General features: G+C 42.4%; 1 protein-coding gene across 24 annotated transcripts in view; it reads left to right on the plus strand.

Annotated features, from left to right (window-relative positions):
* The window catches only part of KALRN (kalirin RhoGEF kinase), a 690,448-nt gene that overhangs the window by 198,325 nt on the left and 474,272 nt on the right, over positions 1 to 17,851 (plus strand). For all 24 annotated transcript variants that reach the window (XM_031662269.1, XM_031662306.1, XM_031662320.1 and 21 more), the window contains one exon: positions 1,748 to 1,862. In XM_031662269.1, coding sequence (XP_031518129.1) covers positions 1,748 to 1,862 — 115 coding nt within the window. The remainder of the gene's footprint in view (positions 1 to 1,747; positions 1,863 to 17,851) is intronic.

Below are 17,851 nucleotides of genomic sequence, written 5' to 3' on the forward strand. Positions count from 1 at the left end.
GGGAGGGACAGTATCAGCCAGCCCTCCAGGCCACCCTTTGCCAGTCAGAGCTGTGGTTCCTTATGGTTCCAAGACTCTACTTGTAAAATGCCCAAGGAAGGTCAGGAAAAAACCAACAGCTATGGTAAAACAAGCAAACAAACAAACTGCCAGAGTGAAAATGCTTGGGGTGAGGTCAAGGATAGAGGAGAAGGTTGAGAGTGTTGGAGTACCTCCCAGCTTTTGGAAAACCTTCTATTTAATTTTTTCACTTCCTTTTCCTCATGTGGAAGGCAATGGAGAGATGGGGACCATTTCCAAGGCAGATGAGACAAGGGTGGTTATCACTTCAAAGAACCAGGGCTAGTGGTATGAAATGTCCAACTTTGAGTTAATCTGTATGAATCTTCCCTGAGTTGGGGTGCTGGGCAGTGGTGGTGGTGCAGAAACACTTTTTCATCAGGGCTGGATCTCACAGTGGCCTTGATGTTGTGTAATCCTTTTCTCTCTGCAGCCTCCTTACTTCCTCCTCAAGGGTATTCTGGATTGATTTTTTGTCAAGCGTGCCCTCTCTCCATGTGCCTTCTGGACTCCTTAACCAGAAGGAAACCTTATTCATGAACTCACACTTGGGCGGGATCCCTGGGAGACTCTGCCCTCTGTGTAAGAGATCCTGTTTTCCAGTATTGGTGAGGTTTGCACCTCTCCACTCTCTTTCATTAGATCCCTTTGTGGTCCTACTCTGGGGTCTATCTGGTGGCCACCTGAGATGTGGCATGAGGAGTCTGTGATCATGACACAGTGGTTTTTTTTGTGTAATGGCCAGTGCCCTGTAAGGTCATAGTTACCCTTAGCTTTTTTCCTATCTAACGCCCCTGAGAAACTTGGTTCCACTTCCTAAGCATAGTGTCCATTAATGAATACATTTTAAAATCATATAATAAATAGCAAATAGGGTATTTGGAAAGTAGAGGAAAGAAAAAGCAACGATCCAAAATCCTGGCCTTCTAATAGCAACACCAATTGTCATTTTGGTATACTCCTTCCAGTTATTTTAAATGTGATGTTTAGAAAACACTTGTAATCTTAGTATGTACATATGCATTTGCAGTGATTAAGACCTGAGCATTCTGATTTCTGCTAAGATTCATGTGCTCCTCTAGCAGGAGTGACAGGTGGCACCTCAGGCAGACAGGCAGGGGTGGTTTTTTGGCTGTATAGAAAATACTTAATGTTTTTTCTATGAATCTAAGAACCTCCCAGTAATGCTATCCCGGGATGGATGCTTTGAGGTCTGCTTACCATAGTACTCAGCTAATGACAAGCACTCCCACCTCACAGAGGTCTATAAAGAGAAGTAAATTAGAGGTTAAATTTCCCAAGAACATAGCACTTTCCACCAGCTTGTTTTCTCAGTAAGAACAGTTATCACCACTTTCATTATCATCTCACATTTGTAGAGAGCTTTACTTTTCCAAGTACATCCCCATGTGCCAACTCATCAGTTCTTGCAACAACCCTGTAATGTGCACAGTACTGTTTTCATCTGCCTTCTACAGATGAGGCACTGGGGAAGCCAAAAACTTGCCCACAGTCATACGTGCTACCTGCATCTCGACCCCCTGGCCTTGTCCTGAACAGTGACCAGATTTCTCTGGATCCCCTATTTCTGTCTGATCACCCAGCACTCAGACAGATTTCTTTTTCCACTGTGGCTTTCCTTTCTGACTGGTTTTCTTAAATACTCTTCCCTTCCTCCTCCTTGCAGGGGGTCGTGATAAGCGAGGCGGACCCATCCTGACCTTCCCTGCTCGCAGCAATCATGACAGAATAAGACAGGAAGACCTGCGGAAACTAGTGACGTATTTGGCCAGCGTGCCAAGGTAAGGGGAAGAGGAAGGGCCTGCAGGGGAGCGGGAGGGAAGCTGGGCTGATGCCAGTTTTGGAAGGAGCCTCCATCTCTGCCAGGGACCCTAGTGGTTTCTGCCCTTCCAGTGGATTCTAACTGTTCCTGGAACACCATTGTCCATTGTCTGCCTCATTCCCATTGTTACTGCTGGGATTCATGTGAATGGGGTGGGAGCTGGAAGTGGCAACTCTGGACACTCAATTCTGTATCACTCAGCTAGAGGAGGCACTCAACTTGATTTAGGTCATGCATTTTCAGTGGGAGTGATACTGCCCCCAAAGAGAGTGAAAATTGGTTGTTAGGGATAGCAAAATATTTATTTCCATGTATTAAACACAGGTATATATACTCTACCAATGTACAGTATATGTGTGGTATTAAATTTTCACTGGGTAGGGTGATTAGGGAAAAAAGATCTAAAAAGGCTTCTTCAGGTCCTAGGATGATCATTTTAAAAAGTGTGAGAAACACTGGTCTAGATAGCACTGGCCACAAGGTGGGTGTGGGAGACATGCCAAGGACATAGTTTATGTATTTTGAGAAGGGAGAGATGAGACCTTCACTTGATTAGAGAACCACAAGATGTGAGAGTTGGGAGAGCCCTGAGGAGCAATCTAGGCAGATACGTGTCATGTCCTGCTTAGGGAAAGGGGCTGGCAGAGGATGTGTGTGGCTCACAAGGCTCAGTGGGAGAGCTTGGTCTAGAATTCAACCCTTCTGAGGCCAGCCCCCATGCTCTCTTGCCATGTTTGTTCTTGAGCAGCGACAGCACTGCTGTCTGTCTCTTAGTGGGGCCAAAACCTGTGAAATGTTTGTTGTGGCAAATAAGAAATGGTTCCTTGGGCTTTCAAACCCTTCATCTTGTCTCTGTGCATTTTATAGAAGAATTAGTGAATTACGGGGAGGAGCTATAGATCCAGCTTTGCCTTTGCTGGAAGACCTGGGATAATTTTTGAATGTGTTATTAAGTTCTTGAAGCAGATGTCGAGTGAGGCAAGTACTGCATCTCAGAGAGCTAAAGAAGAAACGAATGTAAAGGGATGCTTGGGAGGTGATGGGCAGGTAGTAAAGGGGATTTTAAGAGCAGTCATCCCCTACTTGGAAGGATGTTGAATGGAATGGTGAGCCCTGAAGAACTTCAGACAGAAGACTGTGAACAAATAGATGCTGAAGAGTGTCTGTTTTTTTTTGTTCTTTATGATATCCACTGGGAACAGAAAAAAGATAAAAGGTCTTAAGTTCCAGTAAAAGGGATTTGGGTCATATCTGAAGAAGATCTTATAAACTTTGAGTGCATGAGACAATGATGTAAGGATGAAAGATTTTTTTTTTCTGGGGGTCATTGTAAAGAAGAAATACTCTTATCTGTCTCAGAAGCAAGGAGGTAGACTAAATAACTCATGATTGATATAGGTAATTTAGCAATTTAGCTAAGCAGTTTTTTAAAGCACTTTTCCTAAGTATGTGACCAACAGGCATAAAACCAGGAATTTTCTGAAGCGATTTACAATAGAAGTTTTCACAGGGACCCGTGATGGACTCTCAGTTCTTTTAAAGACAGAAGAAATTGGGATCCCAGAAGATATAAAGGGTACATTTTTCTTTCCTGCATGTTCATCACATAGCTGCAACTAATTCATGCTCATCTTTTCTTTAGAATAAAGAGGGAAAGAGTTGGAAGAATACTTTTCTTTATTCTGACTTGTTAAGCAAAGAGTGGGACAAAACAGACTGGAAGTAATTTAAAAAGAAAAGATTTCCGCTGGGGTGAAGGGGAACAAAACCCAAGAGGGGCTGAGAGGAAGGCCATGAAAAAGGTGGAATTATCTTTCATTATCACTGAAGGAACACACAAGATGCAGGCTCTCTGCTTCTCAGAGGGTGGTCACATCATTACAGTCTGCGCTCCTGAGAATCAGAAGGATCTTCATAGGGCAGGCAAGAGTCCTGTTGCCAGTGGGAAGAACTGTTCTGTGATGCCTGCTGCTCTGTCTCCTGAGGGACCTGTATTCATGAAGAGTGTAAGCTCCCGGCAGGCCACAGAGTTCACCTAGTCATGCCCACCAGTCACTTCCTGATTCTGTTGGCCACATGTCACTCATAATGGCTGTGGGATGGAACAGGATTGTTCTAAAGACAGTGAAGTTTGGGGTAGGAAAACTGAATAACTTAGCAGGTCAGATTATATTTACCACTTTCTTCTGTGCAGCCATGGCTTTGGAAGAGAAAGAGAACAATGAAAATTAACTGTTAGACTCAGTAGATGATACTGGTGAGAAGAAATTATTTATCTGGGTCAGATTCAGGATGCTAAAAAGACAGGCTCTTGTTAGAAGTGGATTGTTACATGCTGGTGTGATCAAGACTGTAGGTGACATTTGATCATTTGATGCTTTTTTTTTTTTTTTTTTGAGACTGAGTCTCACTCTATCACCCAGGCTGGAGTACAGTGGTGCAATCTTGGCTCACTGCAACCTCTGCCTCCCAGGTTTAAGTGATTCTAGTACCTTGGCCTGCCAAGTATCTGGGATTACAGGTGCCCGCCACCACAACTGGCTAATTTTTGTATTTTTAGTAGAGACAAGGTTTCACAGTGTTGGTCAGGCTGGCCTCGAACTCCTAACCTCAAGTGATCCACCCACCTCAGCCTCCCAAAGTGCTGGGATTACAGGCATGAGCTACCACTCCCGACGAACATTTCCTACTTATTTATTCATGCATTTATTCATTATGTAGTCAACAAGTATTTAGAGCTTCTCTATGCCAGGTAGATTGAGGATTTGCAGTGAGCAGGAACACACATTTTGAGAAATTTAGGGGAAACCTGGGTATTTCCCTACCCAGTGCCAAACCAATAATAGTAAAAGGCAGCCCAAGATGGGAGTGCATTGGTAGCATAGGAGATGAACCAGCCAACAGAAGACAAACAAATAAGGACAAGTGAGTGGTGAAAGAGGGTCCTGGAATTTAAGGAACCAGCAAACTTAATGACCATTTGGGGGAACATTTTAGAATAGATGATTAAGCAGATAGTGTTGATAATTTAGAAATGAATAGGAAGAAATAGTCATACTCTCCTCTCTGTAGGCCAGGCCATATCTGGACCACTGCATTCAACTCTGTAACATTCATCTGGCCAGCTTCATTTTAAGAACTACATAGATCAGTTAGAGTACTGTCAAGGAAGCAGCACATTAAGGCACCCACAATCCATGTCTCCACAGTTGAAGGAATGAGGGATGTTTGCTGGCAGGCATGAAGATGAAGGAAAAAAAAACCACGCAATTCCTAACTTCAGGAGAGCTGCCCCAGAAGTGAGGGAACAGGCATGGCCTCTGTTGCATTAATGGGTAGACATTAGAATCAGGGGAAAGAACCTGCCTACATGGAAGCTGTCTAGCCATAATGCTGCTGCCTCTGGAGAAAGTGAACTTCCTGTCGCTGAAGACCAAATGACCCTCTGTTGGGGATGCTGTAGAAAAAGTTCCTCTACTGGGTTGGAGGTGGGCTTAGATGACTTCTAAGAATCTTTCCTGCCCTGAATTCTAGGTTTCTGTGATATCGGAAAAAAACAATACGTCATAAAATCCAGGGCCTCAGAACAGAGTCTTACCACCCCCACCAATATGCATCTAAGTACTCTCAGACTTCCTAAGTAAGTTAAGGTCTGGGATTTCACTTAACATTTTGTCTATACCTTAAATCCTAAGAGAACTTCTTTTTAGTCCCCTTGGACTCTGTGTGGAAATTTTGGGGCATTACCCAGGACCAAGGATCCTGTTGGGGTATAACAGCTTGGATCAGTCCTGACTTATTCATTCAGCATCCATCTTGGCCTGAGATGAGTCCCTTCATTTTAACTTCTCTGTCTTGCTCCTGATGAGTTTGGGCATCTATCTCCTAGGTCACTCAGGTTTTCCATCATCTTATTCTGAGGAGTCATAGGTAATAGGGTGGGAAGAAACCTTAAAAGTCTTCTAATTCAACTTTTCAATACCTCCATCCACTCAGTTCAACAAATATTTACTGAGTGTCTACTATGAGACAAGTTCTGGATGATTCCTATCATCATGAGGTCTCATGTTATCTTTACTGTCATCCGATACCTACACTTATCTATCATTTTTTTGTCCTGGTCTGCTATCTGCTTACAGTTACTTGTATGTGAAAGGAGTGGAAAGAAAATACTCAGATATAATCAGCTGATGAATGTCCCTAGAAATTGAGAGACAGGATAGAGACAGGATAGAAAATCCAGCCTGAATTATAAATCATGCTGCTATGAAGACACATGTATGTGTCTTTATATGTTGGATGTTTACTGCGGCACTATTCACAACAGCAAAGACTTGGAACCAACCCAAATGTCCATCAGTGATAGACTGGATTAAGAAAATGTGGCACATATACACCATGGAATGCTATGCAGCCATAAAAAAGGATGAGTTCATGTCCTTTGTAGGTACATGGATGAAGCCAGAAACCATCATTCTGAGCAAACTATTGCAAGGACAGAAAACCAAACACCACATGTTCTCACTCATAGGTGGGAATTGAACAAGAGGAACACTTGGACACAGAGTGGGGAACATCACACGCTGGGGCCTGTCATGGGGTAGGGGGAGCGGGGAGGGATAGCATTAGGAGATATACCTAATGTAAACGATGAGTTAACAGGTGCAGCACACCAACATGGCACATGTATATCTATGTAACAAACCTGCACGTTGTGCACATGTACCCTAGAACTTAAAGCATAATAATAAAAAAAAGAAAATAAAACAAAAGGAAAATCCAGTCTGAGAGTAAACAACTGTCCAGGCCTAGCCCACAGTGTGGATAATCTACCCGCTGTGATTATTGGGAGTTGACGAAATGCTAGAAATAGGAATTTTTAAGTACTACATCTAGTAAGGAAATCCTGGGTTACTGTTATTGCATTGAATTCCTCTTCATCATCACTGTTAGCCTGCTTTGTCACGACCTTCTTTCTGTGACTCCTTAGGGCACCAGTTGATGTATCTGACACTTAATCTGCTCTTAGCAGTGCCACTGAGATACTGAGTGTTCTGCCAAGGAATGCGGTTATCATATTGGTGAGGAAAGATGACAAGAAATTAGGATGAGTTATTCTGCATTGTCAATCAGATCAAGGTGCCTTTACTTGTGGCTTATTATTTGATAACATTTGCTCTTGTTCTACAGATTTCAGCAAAAGATAAGTTGGGCTTACGGCCTGCACTGTCTTTGTGCAGCATCCCCAGAAAATAGGCGTAAGCAGAGAGAACTAGGAAGACAGTTGAAAGAAGAGGGGTAAAAACTGCAAGGGTTTCCTCTCTCTATTTTCTGCATGAGAGAGTCTGAACTATCCAAACTACTGTCATCAAACATGTTCTGTTGTAAGGGCCTATTGAGATGTGTTGTTGGCACCTTGCTCTTTATCTGGGATCATCAATAAAAGGAGGATGTGGGGAGGAAAGGGAGGGATTGGGTGATGGAAGGGCCAGATAATAGGACCAGTGAGAACATTTAGGTCACATTGTTTACATTTCCCTAAAACTTACACCTTTTAAAGATCATTGTTAATTTCTTTATCTATTTTAAATTTAAACCCTATATATAAACAGTTTGTAATTTCTATGTATAAACAAGATACTTTTTACACACATTTCCAGCAATACCAGTTAGGTGTTCCTATTATTGTCTGTGTGTAACCCTAGCCCTTAAGAGCAAATAGCTTTCTACCATAAAGCCACAGTAGTAACTGCAATTGTTAGTAATAACCTTCCTTAGAGTCACATCAGCTTTTGCAGCAAAGGATGAAGAGGCATCTTAGTCTAGATGGAAGATGCTGAGCTTTGGATCCCAGCTTTACCTTTCTGCAGCCGGGAAACATATGGCCCCTCAACCTGGGTAATTTGGGAAGACTTTAATGAAGAGACAGTTTGTAAGGCTGTGGGCAGGGAACAGGGAAACCAGCAAGGTTTGGATCCCTCAGGCATTGCAGGCCTGGAAACAGCACGGAGGGGAAACATAACCACTTCTAAGAGAGAGGAGAGCTTTGTGAGAGGCTGCCTGACAGGAACTGTGGCCTTCAGTGGAAGATGCCACCAACTCATGGTGACTCCATGACAGGGAGCAGGGGAATTGGTACCTTGACCCCACTCTCTTCCCGTTGTCTCATCTCCTGTCATCGTTGGCTGAATGTACTGAGAAGCCAGATGACAGGGGAGCCCATTGATGTAGTCCATGTAGGTCAGCTTCCCAGGGCACTGGGGAGTGGAGAGAAGATACAGAATGGATTCAAGGTGCAAATGGAAGATATTTGGCACAGAGGGAGACTTTGAGCGTGCTATTCACCATTTCTGAGTTTAATATTATAATTTTTATTTTGGGAAAAGAATGTCTATCTCATAAGGGTGTTGTGAGGAATTATCTAGCAGTCTCTCTCTAGCACCCAGATGCTCGTAATTGTTAGTCTTTCCCCTAGAGGAGGTCAGTAATAGTAATAATGATAATAATAGCAACAAAAAATATGTGAACATACATAGATAGCACTGTTTGCTACATATGAGGGACTAGATGCAGTATATATGGTTATGAAGGTTATGAAGCACAATAATATAGCGAGCACTTGAGAGCCTACCCTCCAATTTGAGAAGCAGAACATCACCTCTATCCTCAGTGCTACCTAGGGCTCCTCCCCATTCTGACTCCCTTACTTCCCCCCAAAGTAACACTACCCTGGGTTTTATGTTTATTCTTCTTTTGCTTTTTGGGAGGTAGAGTTCAGCACATGTTTTCATAAACAATATATTATTTAGTTTTCTTGTTTTTGAGCTTTATAAGAATGGTATTGTACATTATGTAGTTTTCCGTGACTAGCATTTTTGAACTATTGTGATATGCAACAACATGATGAATCTTTAAACATAATTTAGAGTGAAAAAGAACCTAAGGTTTTGACTCTGAGAACTCCAAACCAAATTATTAATAGATTAATGCAATGCTAAAGTATCTCTTGAGAAGTTTCTCTTAGTTAACTGAAATAAGGAAAATTAATAATGATTACTTTTCTCAGTATTTTAGAATAAATATCATAATTTATATCAATATTGAAGAAAAAGTAAAATTCTTTTCAATTTATTAATTATTGGTATTAAGTAAGACGTATTAAGTAAGATAAAGTATATACAGTCCTTACATAGTGCCAGGCACACAGTAGATTCCACAAACATTAGTTTGCATCTCTTTCTATCGTCTGGGGAAGTCTGGCGTGTGCACAGTTGTGGGGTAGTACCCTGAGTTAAGTGATGAAATAGAGGGTTGAACCCAGTGCTCTGGCCTCCCAGTATGTGGAACATATAGCATCACTGTTGACTGGGAGTAGGGAGACTTCAAAAGGGACGTGAGCAGCATTCAGAAGCCCTGAGAGAATTTTGCTAAAAGCACAGAGGGGTAGGAGTGGGCCAGGCAGAGGGAAGGTCTCAGAGGAACGCTGGGGGTGGGCAAAGGAGGTGAAGGGGTGTCAGGTTAAGTTCCGGAAACTCAAGATGTAGAAACACATAGTCTTTTGTGAGAATGGCAGAAGATAGGGCAGAGAGGCATATAGAATTCCGTGGGTCCAGTTCAAAAAGTTTTACTAATAGGCAATAAAAAAGCCATTGAAGAGCTTTTCAGCAGGAGAATGACAATTAAAATTGCATTTTAGAAGATTCACTCTGGCAACTGAGTGGAAGATGGAATGGAAGAGAAGGCTAGGAAATGGGGAAACAGTTGCAATAATGTGGGTTAAAGATAGTAATAATAACAACTAGCATTTATTAATCAATTCTAGGCATTGTCATAAGTATTTTACATGCATTAACTTAATTCTCACAACACTGAGATGGGAATTATCATTATTCCCTTTAACATATGAGGAAACTAAGACTCAGAGAGATGAAGTACTTGCCTACTGGCACACAGCCAGTATGATCTGGAGCCAGATGGTCTAGCATCAGAGCCTAAGCTTTTATCCAGTGAAGAGATGAGGAGGCCAAAGTGAAGGAAGTGGCAGTGGTGGCAGAGTGAGAGGACTGATTTGGGGAGAATAAGAAGGTGAACTCTGAAGGATGGGCTAAGACTGGATTTGGAACAGAGGGACAATGAAAGAGGGCGGTAGGAAAGGGATCTAACAATGGTGGGCAGGGACCACTATGCTTCAAACTTGCTTTCCTGAAGCTTCTCTTTGGAACCTAAGTGTGAAAGTTGCTGCAGGTGAGAATACAGGTAGCAATTGCCTCAGTCTTGGGCTTCTGCTGGCCAAGGCAACCATGGTGGCTGTGGATTTGCAGGACAACGGGGGTGGTGAGGGTGGTGGTGGGGGGGGGTCCTTCACAGTTCCTCCCCCAGGTGGTTGTGTTCAGTTTTAGATGAGTTAACTCTCATTTATGCTCATCTGTGGGTGATAGTCAACCATGATTTAGTTACCAAATTGTACCAAGAGATGTAGGGAGAAAACAAAAGCACTTAAGACCATAGAAACTATTTAAAGAGATTAATAAAAGACTATCAGTAGCAGGGACCCCGAACTTAATGCCTACATTGGTGGGGTAGTCTCTATCATATTCTAGCGATGATCATCTTGTTCATTTTCCTTGAGTGTGAGATGTTTCCTTCACCCACCTGCCTGTCTGCTTCTATATTGGCATTGCTGTGGTGTCAGAAGTACAATTCTGGAATTAGTGCTCAGTTAATGTGCATTCTGAGGCTCCTTCATTTCCATGGCCATGCCACCATTGTAGGACTTGGCAGGTCTGTGGGGCCTGCACAGTCCATGTGGGGCTAAGGGGCTACAGGGGCTCAGGGACAGGTTGTTGGGAGTGGGGAAGAGCTGGCTATCATCCTTCAAATGCAGAGAGACACATTTGTGATTCCCTGGAGAACAATAACTGGAGCAATCAGAGGCGGAAACCACTTGGTCATGAAGTAACTATGAGAAGCAACCCTGGTTATTCCAGGAACCAGTAAGTGCCTTTAGTGATAAATCAAGGACCCACCCAGCACTGGACAAAAGAATTCCTAATAAGTGAGGGTAGTGAGTCTCCTTCACATGCATATTCCATGTGTACTCTCAGAAGGGACTTTGGGCATCAGCATTATCTTGGTGGGAGTGGAATGATAACAGAGAAAGAATGGGCTCCAGGGAAAATGCTGACACCTGGAAATTATGCAGAGTATTCCAGCCGAGGAAGAATAAACCCCAGAATCCCCCTCTCTGGGAGGTGAAATGTGCATGCTTGCTAAAAATTTTCTTATTTTTAAAACAGGTATAAAGATATTACCAAACACAATGGTAGTGAGGATTCGATGAGATAACACGTGTGAAGTACGTAGCCCATTATTTAGCTCACAGAAGGGGCTGACAACCAGTGGCAGTTGCTTTTCCTTCCCTTGCTTGAAAGTAGGGACCTTGTTTTGTCACTTGTCCTTTATTGTCCCTAGCACTGCTTTTTCAAAGTTAGGGTTAGGGTTATGCTTAAGTTTAGGATTAGAGCCAGTAGTGATAGCAGTTACAGCCATAGGTCAGTAACACTTCGCTTCTAATACATAATGAGTGAATATATGTGCCTAACAGTGTGACAAAGTTTTGGCCTGTATTTTTAAATTAGAAGGATATTTCTTTTACTGGAGAAAATAAGTGCAGAAAAAATATTTTAAGAGTTTTTTAAAGCTCTTATAACTGTACCACCTAGAGATAATAACAATATATTGACATATTTCCTTCCTATCTTTTTTAAGAGCTTTGTTTTTTTGAGACGGAGTTTCACTCTTGTCACCCAGGCTGGAGTGCAATGGAGTGATCTCGGCTCACTGCAACCTCTGCCTCCTTGGTTCAAGCGATCCTCTTGCCTCAGCCTCACAAGTAGCTGGGATTACAAGTGCCCACCACACATCCAGCTAATTTTTGTATTTTTAGTAGAGATGGGGTTTCACCATGTTGGGCAGGCTGGTCTGGAACTCCTGACCTCAAGTGATCCACCCACCTCAGCCTCCCAAAGTGCTGGGATTACAAGTGTGAGCCACCACGCCTGGCCTAGAGCTTTTTAAAAACAGAATTGAATTATATTGTTTCTTCAGTTTTGCTGCTTGCTTTATTCCAGTTAGCATTATACTATAGAAATATTTTCATAACATTAGAAACTTTTCATGTGTAATAGTGTATCTTGGGATGCATTATATTTAATTAACCCTATCACCAGACATCTAAGTTGTTTCCAAAAGTTCAGTGTTGTAAGTAACCCTCAGTAAAAATCTTTTTATATAAACCTTTGTCTGTATCTTAAGTGGCTTCTTCGAGATAGATCTGTAGCAATCATGGGCTTCTTTTTAGTTTTTACATATGTAATTTATTTATTTTTTGCTTTTTAAAAATTGATACATAATGTACATATTTATAGGGTGCATATGATATTTTGATAGATGTAACAATGTGTGGTGATCAAGTCAGAGTCATTGAGATTTCCACCATCTCAGAAATTTATCATTTTTTTTTTGTTGGAAACATTCCACATCTTCTCTCATATCTATTTTGAAATATATTATAAATTATTGTTAACTAGAGTCACTCTACTGTGCTATCAAACACTAGATCTTATTCCTTCTATAGAACTGTATTTTTGTACCCATTAATCACCCTCTTTTATTCCTTCTCCTGTCTCTTCCCAGCCTCTGGTAATCATCATTGTATTTACTACCTCTGTGAGTTGTTTTTTTCTAGCTCCCACATATGAGTGAGAACATGCAATATTTGCCTTTCTGTACCTGGCTTATTTCACTGAGCATAATGTCCTTCAGTTCCATCTATGTTGCTGCAAATGATAAGATTTCATTCTTTTTATGGCTGAAGAGTACTCCGTTGTGTATTTATATCACATTTTCTTTATCCATTCATCTGTTGATGGACACTAAGACTGATTCCATGTCTTGGCTATTGTGAATAATGCTGCAGTAAACATGGGAATGCAGGTATCTTTTTGATACACAGATTTCCTTTCTTTTGGCTACATACCCAGCAGTGGGATTGCTGGATCATATGGTAATTTTATATTTATTTTTTTGAGAAACCTCTGTACTGTTTTCCGTAGTTGCTGTACTAACTTACATTCCCACCAACAGTGTATGAGTGTTCCCTTTTCTCTGCATCCTCCTTAGCATCTGTTATTTTCTGTTTTTTTTTTTTGTTTGTTTTTGTTTTTTTTAAAAAATATAATAGCCATTCTAACTGAGGTGAGATGATATCTTATTGTGGTTTTGATTTGCATTTCACTGATGATTAGTGATGTTGAGTATTTTTTCATGTACCTGTTGGCCATTTTGTATGTCTTCTTTTGAGAAATGTCTATTTGGATCTTTTGCCCATGTTTTAATCAGATTACTTATTTTATGAACCTTTTTTATAAAGCTGGTGGGGCAAATCACCAAATTTATTTCCAAATTTATCAATTTATACTCCCGATATGACTTGCAATATTTGTCTTTCTGTGCTTGGCTTATTTCACTTAACATAATGTCCTTCAGTTCCATCCATGGTCATGCAAATGACAATATCTCATTCTTTGTATTGGCTGACTAGTACTCCATTATGATTACCTTTCTTTTGGCCATATACCTAGACATGGGATTGCTGGATCATATGGTAGTTTTATTTTTACTTTTTGAGAAACCTCCATACTGTTTTCCAATGATATTTCCTATTCTTTGCATTTCCCTAAATTTATTTGCTCACCATTGCCCAGGCACCATTGTGCAAACATTCTTATCACCGTCATCAATGACCCTGACTTAGGGCCATATATTGTGTACCTAAACCTTATCCTGACTTTGGAAAGACTAGAGGGATTGGTCACGGCGCCTGCTCTGTGGGGTCTCCCAGGCAAGGATTCCTTTTACTTTCCTAAACTAATATGGCCCCTTAACAGGGAGCATACATTAAAATTAGGATCTGATATGAAATCTAAAAAGGGCTTGCTTGTTTTTTTGCCCTTGGTGATTTTTTAGTTTTGTCTCTGGATGTGTTTCAGCTCCTTGGCTGGTTGTGTAGTCAGTTCTGGCATGGCTTAAAGTGGTTAACCTCTTTTGTGTTTATCGGAACTGGTGTCCTTATCTGCCTTTTAGGAAAAAGGCCTTTTAGGAGTTTGCCTCTGGGCAGCAATGTTGAATGAGCCTGGAAAGCCGAGGTGTGGTCATTTAATTTCTCTTTTAGGCTACTGTAGTCTATGGCTCACCAAGAGCAGGCTGATTAGGAAGCTGAAGTGTCTGGTGTCACCTTGATTAGGTCAACTTCAATGTCAGGTGAAATGAGATCCAATGCATTCAGGTGTTTCTGGAGTTTGTGGTAGGTAATCAGGATGAGTTAAATTTAGCTGGGATTCATTTGGCTGGAATATTGAAAATAAGAGAGTTCCCTGAATATAGATGCAGGAGAGACAGCCTAGCATCGGGTAAAAAGGAGGTGTTTTTTAGTTACTGGGATCCAGGTTGGGGCTGTTTGTCTTTCCCCCATTACATATCATTTTCACTATGTTTTCTATTTCTCTCTTTACTTATCATTGGTTAAGTCTGATTATGTGCCCTTCACTGATGTTTGGGGTTGAGTATGTTTTCAGGCATATATTTGATACTGATACTCTATGTTATGACACTTCAGTTTTGTAGAGGCTGCCTTTACTGTACACTCTTCTGGCAGCTTAGGTGTGCTGCCACCAAGTGGTAGAGTACCTGAGCTCAGCTGCCCAAGAAGACACAGATGGGTTTCGTCAGAGGCTCCAGTGGTTCTATTCTGGTTGTCTCCTCATTAAATCTGGGATTTTCCAAGCTTTACCATTTAAAATTTTATTGAAACACTGAAATTTAAGCAACCAATAAGCAAGGATTACTCTTCCTCAACTACAAGTGAGTTTGATACAATCTTTCTCAAAGAACTGTAGTAAATGATAGATAAAATACTGTTTGTGAACATGGTTCACCTGCTATGTAATAATTGCCAGTTGAAACTGGGAATTTTATAATAATGCTATTTTGGGGAAATAAATGGTGTGGTGTTTCTATAATTCTTTTTTAAATAAAATCAAATTAAAAAAAAAAAAAACTAAATCACTAACAGAAAACATTCCTGTTGGGTTTGCCTTCATCTTTGGTTGACTTGAAGTTGCAGTGCCCCAAGCAAACTTATCTCTTGGAGCTCCCAGTGTCCCCCTGACCTTTTTCATCAGCCACAAACATTGACGATAAAACATAGAAGATAATTTGTCTTTTCAGACCTTCCTTTCCAGACAACATTTTCTTTCTCTCAACATGGAAGATGAGTACAAGAAAAACAACACTATCTAGGGTTTTGTTGCAGATAATTTAACTCAGATGTAGGCACTCATCAGTTGCGGAAGATTTCTGTACCAGTTTGCCACTGTCACTTGTATTTAAAAAAAAGTTTCCCCCTCACCTTCTCTACCCCATCTCATCTCTTCTTAGATTGCTTTAGAAAAAAAGATTTATTCAGAATTTCGTTCTCAAAAGCCCAGCATTACCTAAACAAAACAAGTGATTTGAACGACATTTAAACATTTTTTAATCTAGGAAACTCATATAGTGGGGGTGAGTCCCATCCCTTCTACGAGATCTGCCTGTCCTGAGAGAAACCACACAGCTTTCTCTCCGAGAGGTGGTGAACCTCTTGCAGGTCAGAATGGTTAGTTTTTTTTCTTGCCCCTGAGGATGCAGAGCACCACCTTGCAAACTGGCTGAATTCAATTAGACTGGAGGCTCCCCAAGGAAAAAGGAGAGGGCTTCACCCCCCATACTCCTTAGGGCCAATGCCAGGATCTCTCTTTCAGACATGGAGTACCTGAGGCCAGACAGGTTTCCTTCGGGAGGTCCTTTTTCCTCGGTCGGGGGCTGTGACCACAGGGGGTGCCCAGGCCAGAGGTGGGTGGACTGGCACTGTGGCAGAGAGCGGGGCAGAGCCTTCTGCCAGGGGACGGAGCATAGAGGTACCTGTGAGGGAACAAGCAGTGGACTCAGTCTCACCAAGGAGGTATATTCTTGTTCCTAAATTAAGCAAATATGACAGCCAGCCCCATTTCTCCTGGAACTTAGATGGGAGCACTTTGTCAGCCATGGTGACTCAGCAAGGACAAATGTTTTTCTGGATAATTTACTGACGTAATTCAAGCATGTGTCCTGATGGCCCTGGCCCCTGTTTCCTTTTCTCTCAGAGCCTCCTTCCTCTCTGCATTCCCTATTTGTTCTAGGTCAAGTGAGGACCAGCCTCGGTTTTGAGAACTACTAAAAAACTCTAAAATAAGTACATTTTTCTCCCTTGCATCTCCCAGACTGTTCTGTCCTGAGCTGGAATTTTATCTGTTTCCATCGCTAGTAATGCATGTGCCAGGTTTTGGCCTGGTGCCTGAGACAAGGTCTGAACCTTGTCCTGTGATGCACTCCACCCTGGTTCCCTACACAGGAAGAGAATGTCCTGGATCTACAGACCATAAGCTGTTTTCATTTGCAGGAAATTCAGGCTTCACCCTCATTGGCTGAAGAGAAGCTCCCTGTTTTGGACTTGGAGGAAGGCAAGACCATTCCTCACCCTCTTGCAGCTCTGATTATGACGGAGTGCTCCACTGGGAAGATTGCACATTGGTCCAGATTTAATTCTGTGGATACACAAGACAATTGTTTAGTTCTTACATACACACCAACTCAGAGGGAATGGTCAAATGATCTTTTGGCTGAATTTGCAGATTGATGGGGTGTGGAATAGGGGAGGGACCCAGTTTTTGCCTTCAGGATGTTTGTGATCTGGTTAAGGTTTCAGGATCCACAGGAAAAGACAAAAACTGAAAGCTTCCAAGGCAGCAACCACAAAAGCATGTCAGTTAAATGGATGTAATCAGACATAATTTACTGGTGGTAAAAATCTGACCTGGATTGTAAAGGAAATAGATGAATTGGAATTCTGGAGCTTAAAGGCAGGAAGAAGCTGTAGAGGTCTGCCAGGCCAACTCTTTCTTTTAAAAAGAGTAGAATGCTGTCCAGAGGGGTCCAGTCATGGGCCCAGGGTCCTCCAGCTGGCCAGGCTACCAGTCCTGAGCTTGCTGCAACCATACATACACTGCCTCCTAACACAGACCCTGCCTGTGGGACAGCAGGGTCCCCAGAGCAGCATGCACAGGGTAAGGGCCTCTATGAATTCATATGTGGAGGGATTCTTCCACCCTATATGTGAGCTTCCTGAGCCTCTGAGCTAGTTATGCATGGGGGCAGCCTAATTTATTCTGATTTGGAGCAAAGACTTGGAGCCCTTGGTCCTCCCTGTTCCATTTCAAGATCCAAACATGCATGCCTCCACCTCCCACAGGGCTCCCCCGACTCCAGCTCTTTGACCTCCCTTGTAATTCCCAGGTTCCCACTAGTGTCTGAGCCATCAAAGGGTTTTTCCTCCATATAAACCATGGGGATCTCATCTGTCCCGTCTGCCAGGCCAACCCTGGCTGGGTGTCAGAGGGAAGGCAGGCTAGCTAGAGGGTAACAGCCGCCTGCCCTGCAGGAAATAGAGCTCCTGCACTGGTTGGTAAAATCCAGTGGGCATGGCCTGGGGGGGTGGCTTTGTGTGGGGTGTTGCATTGTGTTTTGGTGGGGATGGTTGTGCATGTGTCTGTGTACTGCAGGCAAAGCGCACTGGGCTTTCAAGAACGTGACTGCTACTTAAGGAGAAAGAGGAGGAGGGAAGGAGAGAGGGTGTGCGCAAGCCACAGCAAGGGCTGTTTCCTGGAGGAAACATGTGGTTTATTAACGAGGATTCCACCTAGCCTGCCAGGAAACCAGAGCCCAGCTGGAGAGTGAGTGGGGGTTCCTGTGAGAGGGCAGGGAGGGGGGGTGGCAAGAGAATGAGGAGTGGTGATGGCACGGTAGTAGGCCAAG

The sequence above is a fragment of the Papio anubis genome, chromosome 2, assembly GCF_008728515.1.
Source record: "Papio anubis isolate 15944 chromosome 2, Panubis1.0, whole genome shotgun sequence".
In the NCBI taxonomy this organism is placed as follows: Eukaryota; Metazoa; Chordata; class Mammalia; order Primates; family Cercopithecidae; genus Papio; species Papio anubis.